Here is a 15,264-nt window from a genome sequence, read left to right as displayed (position 1 = left end):
AAGGCTTTACAGTACAAAAATATGTGAAATTACATTTATAAAGGTCCAAATAAAATAAAGATTAGAAACAGTAGTTTGTATCAAAACATGAAGTTTAAGCACCTAACAAGCAAAATATCGCTCTGACTACATGTCCGTACCCTCTTTATGGTCTGTGACATTTTCCATATAATTACTTTACAATGTTAGCTTGGGCCAATATCTTTTATCAGTTCACCTCTAACCTTAGCTGGCTCCATTGTGTTCCTGTCCCAACCCACACCATCATCACCCCCATCAGCTCATATTTGGATCAACTGCTTCCCTTCAGTGGGATCTTGCATGGACTTGTACATAGGGAAGCAAGTTGCTGTAGGCCATAATCTAGTAATAAAATTCAAATAAACCTATGAATAAACAGGGTGACGTTTGATGAATTGGTTGTAATGGTGCGTCATTTCTGCTAAATTACATGAGCGTACTTTAATTTTTACATAATGTCTTTAACTCAGCACTATAAAACTGAATGTTGAATTGTTGAGTGTATTAGAAACATTAAATAGTCTGTTTCTTGTACAGAACAGGACAGCTGGTAAAGTGTAATTTGAGCCACTCCTTTGTTGTCCTTTTCAAACAGAGGAAGTTGAAGTCAACTAAACTGTGAGATAGGCCTGGGCGCTGTGTTCTTGGTCTGCCGAGCACTTGCATAATAACGTCACATTTGTTGACATATGACAGCAGTGTGTGTGTTAACTGATTAGGCTGTTCTACAAACTGTGTGTTTTGTGTAATTAAAATCTTACCAAGACAGCCAAGCCAACACATGTGTGCCTAACAGATTTGCTTGGATTGAGTCAGAGAAAAATAAGAAACCAAAGCAGATGCCAGGTCCAGTGGTGTCCCCCATTGGTTGAACTAATGTGTTAATCCAGTCCCTTCAGTGCCAACTATATCAATTAACAATACAATAACCCCCCACAGCTTTCACATAATGGTGAATACAAAGTTCTGACAGGGGTGGAGGTTCATTCAGCCATTTCTTTCCGTCCAAGGGTTACCACCAGTACAATTTACCATATAAAGTGTATGAGGGCTACAGTGTTAAATTACAGACTTATCTGGTTGCTATTGCTGCAATTTATAATCTTGTTTAATCTGCTCTGTCTCAATTCAACTGGCACAGTTGTACAGTTAAATAAAGGTACGTAGGACTATTTGTTGCCTATGTCATCACTAGACTTATTATTTCCATCATGTGACTAAAATAGATATCCTGACACGAACTTCTCCTGCTCCTTTCTCCCCCCCACTCTTCCATCCAAATCTTGTAACCAGTGTACTGCCTTTAATTTGCTTATAATACATGGTCTTACCCTAGTTAATGGCATTTCAGTGATAAATATTTAGGCCTATCAACCAAAGCTTATGGTTGATATTAAATTGGGATGAGTTAATTAAACACATTAGGGAATGATCAACTGGTTATTGGACATTGTGGGCTCTTTTCTTCTATTACATTGCTCAGTTAATATGGCACTTACAATAGTAAATGTAGACTGCTCAATAACGCTTAATGGGTAGTAGTTGAATAGCTATATCCATAATAACACATTGGAAAGTGATCTAGCCATGTGAGATTGGCTATTTGTGGACTGCTTTCTTCTATTAAATCCTGTTTGATGAAACATAGAGGCCTGTGTTTTGTTCCTTTATGTCTGTTCATAACACGCCTAGTCCTGCCACACACGTGACACTGTATTTCTCCTCGGGGTGAAAAGAACAGGAAGAAAACATGTCTAGTTAAATGTACGTAGAGACTGAAACTATTGCGAAAGGGTTGTGTGAGTTTTCGGTACGTGACATGGGCTGGCCGATGGGCGGATGTGACGGTCGGGACAGCCCAGTCCTGTTCTGCCCCCACACTAAAAACTACCCCCACATGACGTGTGAGATCAGTCAGCATTCTTCCTGCGCTCAAGCCGGTAGCTAGCCAACTACCACAGAAAAACTAAAAAGGAAACGACAATAGTGGCTTATTTTTAAAACATAATTCGGATTTCTTTTACACGTTTGATTATTATTTAAATTCTAATCGAGACGGAAGAAAAATCGCGCTGACGGCCCTTTCGTAAAGGTAAGATTTATTGTGCTTCCTTCTTCGGCTAAAGCTACCTCGTCGACCCGGTGTCGGACTATCAAGATCACAGAAATATACCACGGCTAAACTGTCTGAGATTCACATAATATCATAATAGAGCAATCTAAATGTGATGGTTCAAATGTAACCATAGAATCGCAGTCAAATGTTTACCTTTTGTGAGACATTTGTGAGGTTGGCTTGTAGGCCTCGGCTTAAGGCTCAAAACCCCCAAGATGTCGCCGTATTAGGACTTCCGGTCTGAGAACAAAGACCTTATAAAACCAGCTGTTTTGGTTTCATACTTTTTGTGAATGTGACTAAAATTACTGCTCGTATTTTATTTTAGTCCATAACGTTATTTGTACAAAATTTCTCATTTTGTATAATTTAACGCCGGTTAATTTTATTCACGAGGGATTAAGTCCTCGTTACCTAGAACAATGACCTGATTTACATTTTTATTTTAAACTAAACGTGTAAAGACTAACTGCGACACCGTTATAAAATAATAAATCTTGATTTAGATACTTGGGAAGGTGATTGGCACATGTTGTTGTTTATAGCTTGACCTGTTTTTTTCTGCATTTGAAGATTTAAGCTGATTGACACAGTGAGCAGTACACTTCACATTTGGCTTTAATAATAATATTAATTTCTTGATGATACATTGGAGATTTACTTTAATGTCGCCAGATGTCTGCTGCTGAATCAGCTAGCATTGGGCAGCTAGGCTAACTGTGCCCTACTTTTCGTACACGTGTGTTGCTGGAATGTGTTGCGCCATAATTTGGCAAAATACCGTGGGCCTACACGCAATAAAGTTTTTTCGTTAATTTCGTTAATTTGTCCCGTTATCAGCCATTTTGTCGATGTTTGATCATGTTGTCACAGAAGGCATACACTGTCTGACTCATATTTATGTCGCTCTTCCAGGTCGCTCTTCTCCTGTCCCATTTTCACTGCATAATTCTTTACTGAATACCTTAGCAAGCCGCCAAAGTGGAGTGTGTTATTGCACAAGGGGGACCTTCTCTTTTCAGGTAAGGACAACAGGCTCAACCACTCTTGTCTTATTGACGTTTTTTTTTTTTTTTTTTTTTATTTAAAGTTTTTGTTTTCATTGTTTTGTCACAGTGTAAGGGGAGGAGGTGGGGGTGCACCTCAGCACTATCCCAAGACTGTCGACAACAGGTTATTTTCAATTTTTATTTTTTTGTTTATTCGTTGAATATTTTGTGACTTTAATCTGATTTACTGTCATCATTGGTGCAAAATTATAAATGTGTTTTATTTCTGCCTATAGCGAGTCCCTGGGGAAACCCCCAGGTGCAAGCAGTCAGAGATGGGTTCCTTCTCGAAGCACTAGACGAGATGCAGCATCCTCCGCAGAAAAAACACAAAATGACAGAATCTTCAGAAAAGTGAGAGGGTTAGTGTCTCAACTCAAATCCTATGCATTCAGTGTTTTCTGTGTACATAGTTTACGTTTATTTCAGCATACTCAACAAGCTGACACCTGAGAAATTCGACAAACTTTGTCTTGAACTTCTCAATGTGGGCATCGATTCAAAAGTTGTCTTAAAAGGAATAATCTTATTGGTGAGTATTTCTTGTCAGTGTTAATTTGATCTTGTAATAAGCATGTTGAATCATCACCAGTGCTTTTTGTTTCTTTAGATTGTCGACAAAGCTCTTGAAGAACCCAAGTATAGTCAGCTATACGCTCAGCTTTGTCAACGCTTGTCAGAAGATGCACCCAACTTTGAAGAGCCACTTGAAAATGCAGCCGCAAACAAACATAATACAGTAAGTGTTGTCAAATGTATGTCAGTTTTTAAAATATCTCGAAAATCTGGTTTCACACTGTACAATTGTTTTGCATTTAGACATTTAGAAGACTTCTCATATCCAAGCTTCAGGATGAGTTTGAAAATCGTGCCAGAAATGTCGAACGTAAGTAACATATTAAAGAATACTGATACAAAGTTATGTTGTTTTTGTTTTGTTTTTGTGTTTTTGAGGATTGGGTAAAGTAATGTGTTTTTGTCTGTTTAGTGTTTGAGAAACATGATGCGCCACTCACTACAGACGAGGAGGAGCAGCAGGCTATTGCAAAGATCAAGATGCTGGGCAATATCAAATTCATTGGAGAACTGGGCAAACTTGGTCTCATTCATGAATCCATCCTCCATAGGTGCATCAAGACAGTAAGTTATATTGTTTTTTTCTGAACTAAGATTGGAGCTGCTGTCTTCATGAATGCTGTTGTAATGGTTTGTGTTTGCTTGTAGCTATTGGAGAAAAAAAGAAGAGTACAACTCAAGGATATGGGTGAAGACCTTGAATGCCTCTGTCAGATAATGAAGACAGTGGGGCCTAAACTTGACCATGAGAAAGCTAAAGTAAATATTTTATTTTTAGAATTTCTTTTGTTGATCATGCTGTATTTGTCAATGTAAGATTTTATTATTTTGTAGGCTTTAATGAACCAATACTTCAGCCGGATGCAGGCCCTAGCTAACAACAAAGAGCTGCCATCTAGGATTCGTTTCCTGTTGCAGAACATCATAGAGCTACGTGAGGACGGATGGTCTCCTCGCAAAGCCTATGTGGACAATGGACCCAGGACAATTAGTCAAGTCCGACAAGATGCAGTGAAGGCAAGACAGAAAGCTCATATTTTAGCTAGTATTGATTTTAAATATATGTTGTCCATATTTGTTGACCAGCCTCTATTTTGCAGGAGTTGGGTGTTTTTATTCCACCGCAAAATGATGGATTCAAGAATGACTTCTTTGTGGATAACTCTTTCATGCCATCCAAAATCAAGTTTGACAGGGAGACTATTGGAGGCCTTGCTGACATGTTTGGACAAATGCCTGGTATGTTTTGCTTTGACTTTGAATTTGATGGTATTTGCTGTTAATTAGGTTTACACTTCTGAACATGTGCGATCTGGAATTTTACAGGAAGTGGCATTGGCACAGGTCCAGGGGTCATTCAAGACCACTATTCTCCCACCTTCACTCGTCATCGAGCCAACCCAATGTTCAACGGCCACACTGGCAATTCGAATGGCATACATCAGCCCTCGTATGAAAATGGAACCAAGCATTACAACAAGACTAACCAGGTACCTGCTTTGAAAATGTTGAGCCATTAGACATGATGTAGTCTTGTACTAAAATGTTTTTGTTTGTTTTCAGGGGCAGAATTCTCCAGTTTTTAGCCACAAACAAAACCATTCAAGCCAGATGCAGTCTAAAGATATGGGGTCAAGATTCAACAAAAAAGGGAAGATGAATGCAGAAGAAATCAGCCTGAGGCCAGCACAGTCTTTTATGATGAATAAAAAGCAACTTCCAAAACTGCAGCCACAAGTGACAATGATGCCTCCAAGTGCTCAAGGATCTCCACTAGGACAGGTAACAACAAAGTCGAGACTATTTACACATCTGCCTATTTGCATATCTTGTTCTTTTTAAAGTTTTTTTTTTTTTTTTTCCAGTCTCCACAACTTGGTCTGAGAAGCAATCCACCACCAATACAAGAAAAAGCAAAGTCTAACAAAAAGACACCTCCAACTAAGGAGGAGTTGCGTAAAACAACTGTAAGTTCCTGTCATATTTTCACAACTATTGCACAAGATTTAATTGTGGCTAACCGCATTTGTTCTTCTACAGGAAACTATTATGTCTAACTACCTAAACAACAAAAATGTCAACGATGCTGTGAACAGTGTGCGGGACTTGAAGCCTCCCAAGCACTTCCTGTCGGAACTCGTGAGCAAGGTTGTAGTGTATTCCCTCGACCGCTCTGATGAAGACAGAGAACATACCAGTACTTTTGTCCATACACTGTGCACCAGCGGCCTCGTGACTGGAGAAAACCTGCAGCAGGGCATTTTGATGGTTGTTGATCAATGCCCCAAAATAGAGGAGGAGGTCCCACTGGTGAAGTCCTACCTGGCTCAGTTTGCAGCTAGGGCTATTATCGCAGAGCTTGTCAATATGTCAGACTTGGCTCACCACTTGGAGAATGGTTCCCACTTCCCCCTGTTCCTCTTGTGTCTGCAGCAGATGGTCAAACTCAAGGACCGCGAGTGGCTGTCTGACCTCTTTCAGCAAAGTAAAATCAACATGCTCAAGATGCTACCTGGTATGTACTGGATTTAGAAATTCAGTCTAAACACATTTATACTTAAACACAACGAGGCAGACTCAATATAAGTGCTAATTTCTTTTCTCCTTCCTCCCCTGAACAGAAATTGATCAAAACAAGGACAGAATGCTGGAAATACTGGAGGGCAAGGGCCTGAGCTTTTTGTTTCCTCTAATGAAACTGGAAAAGGAGTTGTTGAAGCAGATTAAAGTTGATCCTTCTCCCCAATCCATATACAAGTGGATCAAGGACAACATCTCTCCAACTCTTCACACAGATAAAGGCTTTGTCAACATTCTTATGACCAGGTAGTTATTTGACAATTTCTCCTAAGCTTGACCTGTACCTACATTGAACAGTATCGAGTAGGGCTGGGTATCATTATGAAGTTGCTGATATGATACATACACCGATGCATATCTCGATACAGTGAGCTTTTGATTCAATATGATATATTTCAACTCGATTCAATACAGTTCAATAAAAATAAAGACTAAATCATGTCTGTGATACTAAGTCTTTGTGTTTCAGATTAACTATGCACAAAAATTGTTTTAACAAACATTTTATTCATCAAAACAGTGAAAATGTCAAATGTGTCGCATAAAGTTTCCTTCCTCTAAACAAGCAACAAAACTGTAGCACTGTAACAAAATAATTTAGTAAAATATACCCAAAAGTACTCTTGGTGATATATCGATACAGCAGCCCACGATATTGATACTGTATCATCACATTAAGCGATACGATATATCGATATTTCAATATTTTTGCACACCCCTAGTAACAAGTGTTGTTGTCTTGTTTCAGCTTTTTGCAGTACATTCTGTATGAGATCATCCCTGAGGATGATGAAGAGCAACTTGCAGCACCCAGCAAAGAACAACTTGATGAGGAAAAGACACTGCTACTATCGTTCAAACCAGTTATGCAGAAGTTCCTCCATGATCATGTTGACCTGCAAGTTAGTGCCCTATATGCCCTTCAGGTCCACTGTAACAGCAAGAGTTTTCCTAAAGGTATGCTGACACCGATACTTTACTGCCATGTATTCAAAAGTTTGATCTTAAAAATCATCTGTTTTTTTTTATTATAGGAATGTTGCTACGCTACTTTGTCCACTTCTATGACATGGAGATAATTGAGGAAGAAGCCTTCCTCTCATGGAAAGAGGATATCACCCAGGATTATCCAGGAAAAGGAAAAGCGCTGTTTCAGGTAAGACTCGTTAGGGCCAAACAAGACTGACCTATTTTTAGTACATGGTTTTAAAGTTATGAATACTTGTTGCACAGGTAAACCAGTGGTTGACTTGGCTCGAGACTGCGGAGGAGGAAGAGTCAGATGATGAGGATTACTGAGAACAGGGCAAAAGCCATGCAATTTTTTTTTTTTTTTTTTTTTATTAATTTTTTTTCATTCTTGTCTTTGTGTTTTTGTTAGTATTATTCAACCACTGTTACACTTCATTCCACAGTGACTCATCAACCCAGAATCAACACTTTATTTATGCATCTCTTTATATTTGAGTTTAAATGCATGTCTATGTTTGGGAGTTTTTACAGATGGTATATTGCAGGCAAATGCACCAGCATCAGATCTAACCTATTATCACTTGGTCACTAAGTGCTAACCATAGATTTAAGAACTGTTTACAAGAGAAGGCTCTAAACGTCAAGGGCTCTTTCACTTTATCTACGCTTGTTAAAATTTGGTTTCAGATGCACTTTGCCAAGCATCATGAGATGTGCAATAGATTTACACTCTCCTTGATTTGTGAAACAATCTTTTGCAATGGTTAGTTGTGGTAATAATGGTTTCACGTGCTGAAAGCAGGCTTTATTTTAAGAACATAATTTGTATTCAGTAATGGTCTTTTTATTTGCACAATGTGGTTGCAGTTTTATTTTAGTTTAGGTAATTGCTTTTGTATGAATCTTTGTGTGTGGCCTTTAATTTATCAGATGGATATACCTCTAAAGTATCGGACTATACTTGAATGTCTCCGTTTGGACATGCCGAGACAGCCAAAGGTTTAAGTTTCCTGTGCTGCAGTTGTTCACCATCCCAAAGTGGTGATTTTTAAGTCTCTGTATTAAGTTTTAATATGATCTTTTTATCTCCATGAAATTGCAGAAATTATGTATATGTAAACTTGGGCTTTTTAGAAGCAGTGTTGATGCCATGCGCTTTAAAGCCTGGGTGTACAACTACAAGATCAACCTTTAATAAAGTCTAACAATGAATCCCCTTTGTCTTGCTTACTGCTTCAGTTAAATGAATACACTTACAACTTGATTGTGTGACCACATTTTTAATGGTAATATCTGATCAGGGGTCTCTTTATAAAAACATTGTAAAATTGTATGTATGGGTAAAATGCAAACCACAAAAACTCATGTCTCAACACCCAACATCCAGAGGTTTCTAGACTAGGCTGCCCATTTGTATTTCATTATTTTTTAACAGCTCATAAAGTTAATGTGGAAAGGCATGTATGTGTGCTTTATAAATGAGACCCCAGGACTTTATAGAAGCAATGTTTACTCGTTCAAATTTACAGTACTGGGTAGAGTTTAAAATAAAGTCATGGGCCCCACTCTGGTTGCCTGGGATGCAGAACAGACACTTCTCCAACACTTACTAAGTGCAAGAGTTATTCTGGGCAATTGGTCTGGTAATCTTACAATAAGTCTAGATCTGTTTTGAGGAGATATCATTAAACTGTTACATAAGATAATGCAATTCTGATGCATTACAAGTTTGTGTATTCTTAAAAAAACTGATTTTTGCACTGTTCTGCACATAGTGTAAAGACAATACAAAAGTGACATTTAATGCAAGTAGTTCATGTACTGAACAAAAGACAAAAGCAGGTCAGCACTGTAGCAAATGGCTGATAAGACCAGTACATCACATTAAACTGTAGTAATACGGAAACCAAAATGGCCTACAAAAAAACAACTACTCATTTAGTCTGTATGAACAAGCAAAATCAGGAGAAGGATAAGTAAAGTTAAGAAAACATTTAATCACTGTCGTCATCCTCATTATTAGAGGCTTCTGGTTCAGAAGCATTTTCCGATCGCCGTGGTGACCCCTCGTTGTCAGATCCGGCTTCAGATCCCCGGTCTGAGGCTGGAGCCGGAGATGCAGCACGGGACTCATCAGACCCAGAGCGACTTCTCTTGCTCTCATTATCCGACTGCTCAGAGTCGGACTGCCGCTGCACCCTCCTCCTCTTCTTCACTGGACGGTCACTTCCTGAGTCATCATCAGAGCCCCCAGACCTCCGAGGACTTCCAGCCTCACTGCCTGAGCGGTTCTTGCCTCCATCAGAGTCACTGTCTGAGGCAATACGTTTCTGGTGACCACCCTCATCTTCAGACCCTGATCCACTGTCTCGATTTCTGAAGGAATATGTACAATCATCTCTTCTATTACAAACATTCAGTGAAAAGTTGCAATGCAAACATATCTACTGTATTGTTGGAAAACTGAACCAACTGCAAATATGCTATTGTTGGTTCCATGCACATGCATACTATTAAGCATGTGTTGGAAAGATGGTTCTATATTTTTGATACAAAAATATTTACCTGTCTTCAGCTATCTTCAAGCCATCCTCATCTGAAGAGGAGTCAGAAGAAGAGATGATAGCCTTTGATTTGATTTTTCCTTTAAGTGAAGGAGGCAAACGTTCCGGCTGGGGCTAAAAAAAAAAAAAAAAAAAAAAAGATTTACTTAGGAGGATGCTTTTTATTGTCATTTGGTCATAATTAGAATGTATACAAACCCTAGGGGCCTTTTTGCGTTCTTTAGGTTTCCGTTGTTTTTTAGGCCGTGATTCTCCTTCCTCATCACTGTCATCTCCTCCACTTCGAGCAGGCCTAAAATATACAAGCCATTTAAGGAAAGTATTATTTTCTTTCTAAAATGAGGCAATGCAGCCATTTTCTTGTGCTTAATTACTTTCTCTTCTTTTTACGCTGTTTCTTCTCTCCTTCCTCGGCATCCCCTTCCTCTTCACTGCCACTGCCCTTTCTTTTCTTCTTCTTTTTGACGGGAAGGTCCTCATCAGAATCATCATTAACAAACTCATCCATGTCACCTCCTTTCTTGCGCTGCAGAAATACAAGTATTGGGATTTAAAAATCATTCTGATAGCTTTTGTTATTTATATGCAATGACAATCACTTACGCGGCCTCCACCACCCTTCTTCTTTTCTTTGGCCACTTCTTTTGGTCCGTCTGCAAAGGTGAGCAGGTTCTTGGTCTTTTCCACATACAAAGCTCTCTGCTCCAAAAGCTTCTTCTGTTCCTCAGCCTCTCTATTACGTTTTTCTTCCTACAATGAAGTTCAAGAAAACAAAGAAAATAGATATTTTCTTAAGTGACAAATTCATTTGTCAGTGGTCAGCAACACTCACCTGTTCTTTTAATAGCTGTTGTCGTAGCAAGTCTCTCTCTTGTTCCTGTTTGGCACGCATCTCCCTCTCCTCCTCATCTTGCTTTCTGGCTCGAGCAACATGATACTGAGCCTGACTCAGCAGATCTGAGCATTGCCTGCAACCACAATATAATCAATTACATAAAGTAATCACTCATCATAAGAGACCAAACAGGGACACTCTAATATACATGACTATGTCACCTAGCTTCAGAAGCAGCAAGAGCAAGGTCAAACCGCATTTTGTCTCCAGCTTTGCTCAAGTAGCTGAAATATCTGTGTAAAGGATATAGTGAATATGTGATTTAAACAACTGAATTATAATCTAGATTGACATATAAGTAACTACCTGTGTGCTAGTTCAAGCTCTTTGACAGCACTGAGCACAGCCTTCAAGTTGCTCTTTTCATCTTTGAGTACAAGAGTGGCTAATCGCTGGAGCACCAGAGCCACATTAAACATCAGCACAGTGTCACTTGGAGCCACATGACGCGCCTGATGTAAATACAACAAATACAATTAAACACTTTAACACACATATTCAAGAAAATAAAGATTTATATTGAATTACCTTCAGAAGCATCTGTTTGCACTCTTGGAGTTTCCCACATTTGAATAGTGCTCTTGCAAGGTATAGCAGCACCTCAGTATTTTGGTATTTGTAAAATTTCTTCAGGCAGTTTTCATACTGTACAACAACAAATGTACAACTCAAAATGAAAAAGGGTCAATTTGTCAAGTGCCTAATGACTTTAAACAGCACTAACCATTTGTACAGCACTGATGTACTGCTTCTGTTCGACATAGATGTGAGCCAGGTTGAGCCAGACGTCACTGATATCTGCAGTGGCTTCTCTCACCTGAGCAAACACATCACGGGCCTCTCTGAAGTAGCCCTTATGGGCCAGGACAGCACCTAACATACATAACATTTAAATGCATAGCTCTTTACCTTCATGTTTATTGTCCCCCATAGTAGAAATTTGTACACAGTAACTAAATTACAACAGTAGCACCCACCAATGCCATTGGCAGCATAGAGGTTCTTAGAGTCATTGCGCAGGACTTGCTTGTAAATGGCCAATGCTCTGTCCTGATGTCTTTTTTCCTGTTGAGAGAAATACAAGGTTTACAATTGTATTTTTCTGTCGCACACTACTTTACTATGTTGTAATTCAGTTAAAAAGCTACCTTTTCCCTGTCTCTGGTGGGCTGATGCAGTGTCTGCAGCCACACGTTACCCAAAGCCAACATAGAATAAGTGTCATTTTGTGTTGACGGCTGCTTTAGAATACGCTCAAATTTCTTTTGCCCTGGACCCCACTCCTGTTTAGCCAAGTGAAGGTTTCCAATCAAAGACCAGGCATCTGGGTGATCCTGAGATAAAGAGTAAAAGATTGTTAATTTGATCTTCTAATTGGTATTTTTTGTTTCTTTTTCCATCTTGAGAAATTACCTGATTAATCTGTAGAGCTTCTTTGAACCAATCTGAAGCCTCATAGAAGTTTCCTTTATCACGGGCCATAGCTCCAAGTCGCAAATAACCTGCACACATAAAGAACAGTTAATCTTTTGTTTGAAAATACATTTAAATAATATTTTGCACAAATAATACATTTCTTACAGTCAACATAATTAGGATGCTCTCTCAGGATATTTTTGTAAAGCTTCTCAGCTTCGTGAAATTCACACATAGCTTCATAAAGTCGAGCCAAATTGTAAGATGTTGTGACAGAAATTGCATTGTAGTAATGCTCATCATGTTCCCCTTCTGCTTTGGCACGTTCCAGAGATGCAAGGAAATATTTCTGTAAAAGTAATGCATACAAAGGAACAATGAGAAAACAAACAGTAAATCAGACTTGAAACACATTTGGGTACTTTTTGTACATTTGATTGCTACACACCTTTGCTTCTCCAAGGTTTCCTAGTCTGAAGTGAAGTGCTCCCAAGTTATTGAGAATCTCAGGAGGGACATCTGCCTGCACTTTCTCTTGCAGGATACGAGTTGCTGTCCCATAAGCAGACAATGCTCCTTGGATGTCAGTCTGCTCCAGGATTTGAGCCAACTCAATCCAAGCCTCCACATCATCTGGGTACTGCTCCGTGACCTTTTTCAAATGACCCTTGAAGAAAAAATACATGATACAGATATGTTATTTCATGTTCTTAATCAAACATTGACTAAACTGTACTGAATACATACTTTGGCAATGTCTCTCTTTTCTTGATCATCTGAAGTGGCATAGAGGGAACCAAGAATTTTCATAGTTTCATAGTTGTTTGGGTAAGCCTTTAAAACCTTTTCAAAACACTGGGCTGCATTTTCTTTGTCCCTTCGATAAACATACATTTGGCCTAACCCAAAGAAGGGCAACACAAAAGTCGATGAGGCAAACTGAGTGGCCTGGTAATAGTACTGAAATGCTTGGTCATAGTCCTCCTGGTTACAAAAAAAAAAGAGACAAATAAACAAATATTAATACAGTACATCATTATACATAAATACATAAATATAGATACAATAACATGTACATCATGAAATATAGCATTTACAAGACAAATATTACCTGCACATGAAAAGATCTAGCCAACTGGTAACAGCTCTCAGCTTGCATGGCCTCAACTTCAGTATTATGAAAAGCATGTAGTGCCAAATGCTGCACTTTACTGTAGTCCTGTGATAAAATACAAAAAAATGTGAATAAGACAAATGAGATTTTAACAGTGTGTCTATGTAAAAGTGTGGATTACCTTTTTAAAGAAGAAGTGGTTGGCCAAATGGTTCAGCACCATGGGGTTGCTGGGGTCAATGGTATAAGCCCGAGACAGGAGCTGAACTCCATTCTTGATGGAGTCGGCTTCTTTGTTGTTGAGCTCCAAAACAGCTAAACCAACAAGTGCTCCCACACATTTTGAGTTGAGCTCTAGAGCTCTTCCAAATGCCAGACGGGCTTTTTCCAGTTTATTGAGCTTTACAAAACAGTGACCCATTCCAAGACGTACCTCAGCTGGATGCAAGAAAAAGTAAACATTATAAACATAAACGTATACTATATTTGTGGAGATATAAAACTCACTATTATGTATAACTTATATTTACCTGGGCAGCCAGGGTTCGTACGCAAGGCTTTCTTGTAATATGCAAGTGCTCCTCTGTAATCCTTCTTATTGAAGGAGATGCAAGCCTTCCCTAGGGAAACACATTTTTATAATTTAACTTGAAAAACACAATAGTTGTTAATTATTCTAATCAAATTTACCAAGCAACGCTGGAATATTGTTGGTGGACTGATTAAGCACAAAGTGAAACTGAGCATCTGCTTGATCCATCTTATCTCCTTCCAAGAGGCAGAAACAAGCTCTTCCAAGAAGATGGTTCTGAAAAATTAAAACAGTTTAAGTAAGTAAAATAATATCTGATACGCTACAACATTTATTTTTACCTGATCATACATGATGATCTTGTCTGCCATTGTGTAAAGGAGGGTGGCTTGTGTGATGAGCTCTTTCTTGGCATCTTTATTTTTCTCTTTACGTGCTTGCTGAACGTAGTAAGCTGCTAAAGTGTCCAGACAGGTCATCTGGTCTTTTTCATGATCTCTGTAATCAAGGTTTCCATCTATACGTGCAGCCTCCAACAGCTTTACAAAGTCTTCAGTTTTGCCTTGCTTGTAGTACTCCAACTGATGATGGTGATGATAGAAAATATATACATATTAAACAATTAGATTTACTATATGCAATAATTACAGTTGTTTACTCACCGCCAGTGCTATCCATATGTGCAGTTGTGTATGTTCCTGTTTCAGAATGCTGATGACCTCGTCTCCTTCAGGAAGCTGGTCAAAGTCCAGCTCAATGACCTGCAGAGAGCATCACAGTAATAATAGTAACAACAAGAATGAGAAGATGTACCACTGAAGCAATACATACATCATAGTAAATAATTCGTTACAAGCTATCTATAAATATTTAATTTACAAACATAAAACTAAATTTGACTCGATATAAAGCAAAAGAAGCACATGATGTCTGCTCACAAAAATAATGTAATGAGTAGAAGACAAATAAAAAACATTATTAGAGAATATGTGCGTGCTAATGCTACACCGATAACGTCGTATAATAAGAACAAGAGTTGGATTATGATTTTACCTCATCTGTGTCCCGAAGTGGGATCTCAATGGAACCCCGAGACATCTTGACTGGTTAGCAATCCACTCAGTAACCCACACAGATCCTTTGATCCTCTGAAAGTAACAAAATAATCGTCTGCTGATTTTTAGCACTTCATGCTTCAGAGAGGAAGCAAACAGCGACGCACGGTGCCACAAAATTGATAGTCCGTACAGAAACTCGAGAATGGGAACACGTTCCAACCACAGGCGTCGTAAGGTTGTTTGTTTCTTTCACAATGTGCCAAAGTGATTTAATTTCCACTATAAAAAGGGACTTTTTACGAGACGTCTAGACTTAGATGAGATGGGAGCATTTAACCCCCCAAAACAATGTAATTATGTAAAGTCCCATT

General features: G+C 38.7%; 2 protein-coding genes across 2 annotated transcripts; one reads left to right on the top strand and one right to left on the bottom strand.

Moving 5' to 3' along the window:
* The first annotated feature begins 1,922 nt into the window (after positions 1–1,922).
* Positions 1,923–8,526, top strand: LOC110172869 (eukaryotic translation initiation factor 4 gamma 2). Its single transcript, XM_055165409.1, has 19 exons — positions 1,923–2,113; positions 3,053–3,159; positions 3,254–3,310; positions 3,423–3,540; positions 3,616–3,718; positions 3,797–3,925; positions 4,006–4,072; positions 4,175–4,326; positions 4,411–4,521; positions 4,597–4,779; positions 4,863–5,001; positions 5,089–5,252; positions 5,326–5,544; positions 5,628–5,729; positions 5,803–6,277; positions 6,384–6,588; positions 7,091–7,299; positions 7,377–7,498; positions 7,576–8,526. The coding sequence occupies exons 4-19, from the start codon at positions 3,491–3,493 to the stop codon at positions 7,639–7,641; spliced, it is 2,496 nt and encodes an 831-aa protein (XP_055021384.1). The 5' UTR covers positions 1,923–2,113; positions 3,053–3,159; positions 3,254–3,310; positions 3,423–3,490; the 3' UTR covers positions 7,642–8,526.
* Positions 8,527–8,578: 52 nt separating this feature from the next.
* On the bottom strand, positions 8,579–15,052 carry ctr9 (CTR9 homolog, Paf1/RNA polymerase II complex component). The gene is made up of 23 exons (XM_020938818.2): positions 14,889–15,052; positions 14,498–14,596; positions 14,177–14,416; positions 13,994–14,111; positions 13,834–13,923; positions 13,485–13,741; positions 13,301–13,408; positions 12,937–13,173; positions 12,638–12,856; positions 12,355–12,538; positions 12,187–12,275; positions 11,922–12,107; positions 11,751–11,838; positions 11,498–11,646; positions 11,302–11,418; positions 11,080–11,225; positions 10,935–11,006; positions 10,711–10,846; positions 10,482–10,628; positions 10,253–10,404; positions 10,077–10,170; positions 9,880–9,992; positions 8,579–9,690 (listed from the first exon to the last, which is right to left on the bottom strand). The coding sequence occupies exons 1-23, from the start codon at positions 14,931–14,933 to the stop codon at positions 9,309–9,311; spliced, it is 3,468 nt and encodes a 1,155-aa protein (XP_020794477.2). The 5' UTR covers positions 14,934–15,052; the 3' UTR covers positions 8,579–9,308.
* Positions 15,053–15,264: the final 212 nt, after the last annotated feature.

Source organism: Boleophthalmus pectinirostris, unplaced genomic scaffold (genome assembly GCF_026225935.1).
Source record: "Boleophthalmus pectinirostris isolate CB_2022bp ecotype Guang Dong unplaced genomic scaffold, ASM2622593v1 HiC_scaffold_747, whole genome shotgun sequence".
NCBI lineage: Eukaryota > Metazoa > Chordata > Actinopteri > Gobiiformes > Gobiidae > Boleophthalmus > Boleophthalmus pectinirostris.
This window is presented reverse-complemented; position numbering and strand designations above follow the sequence as displayed.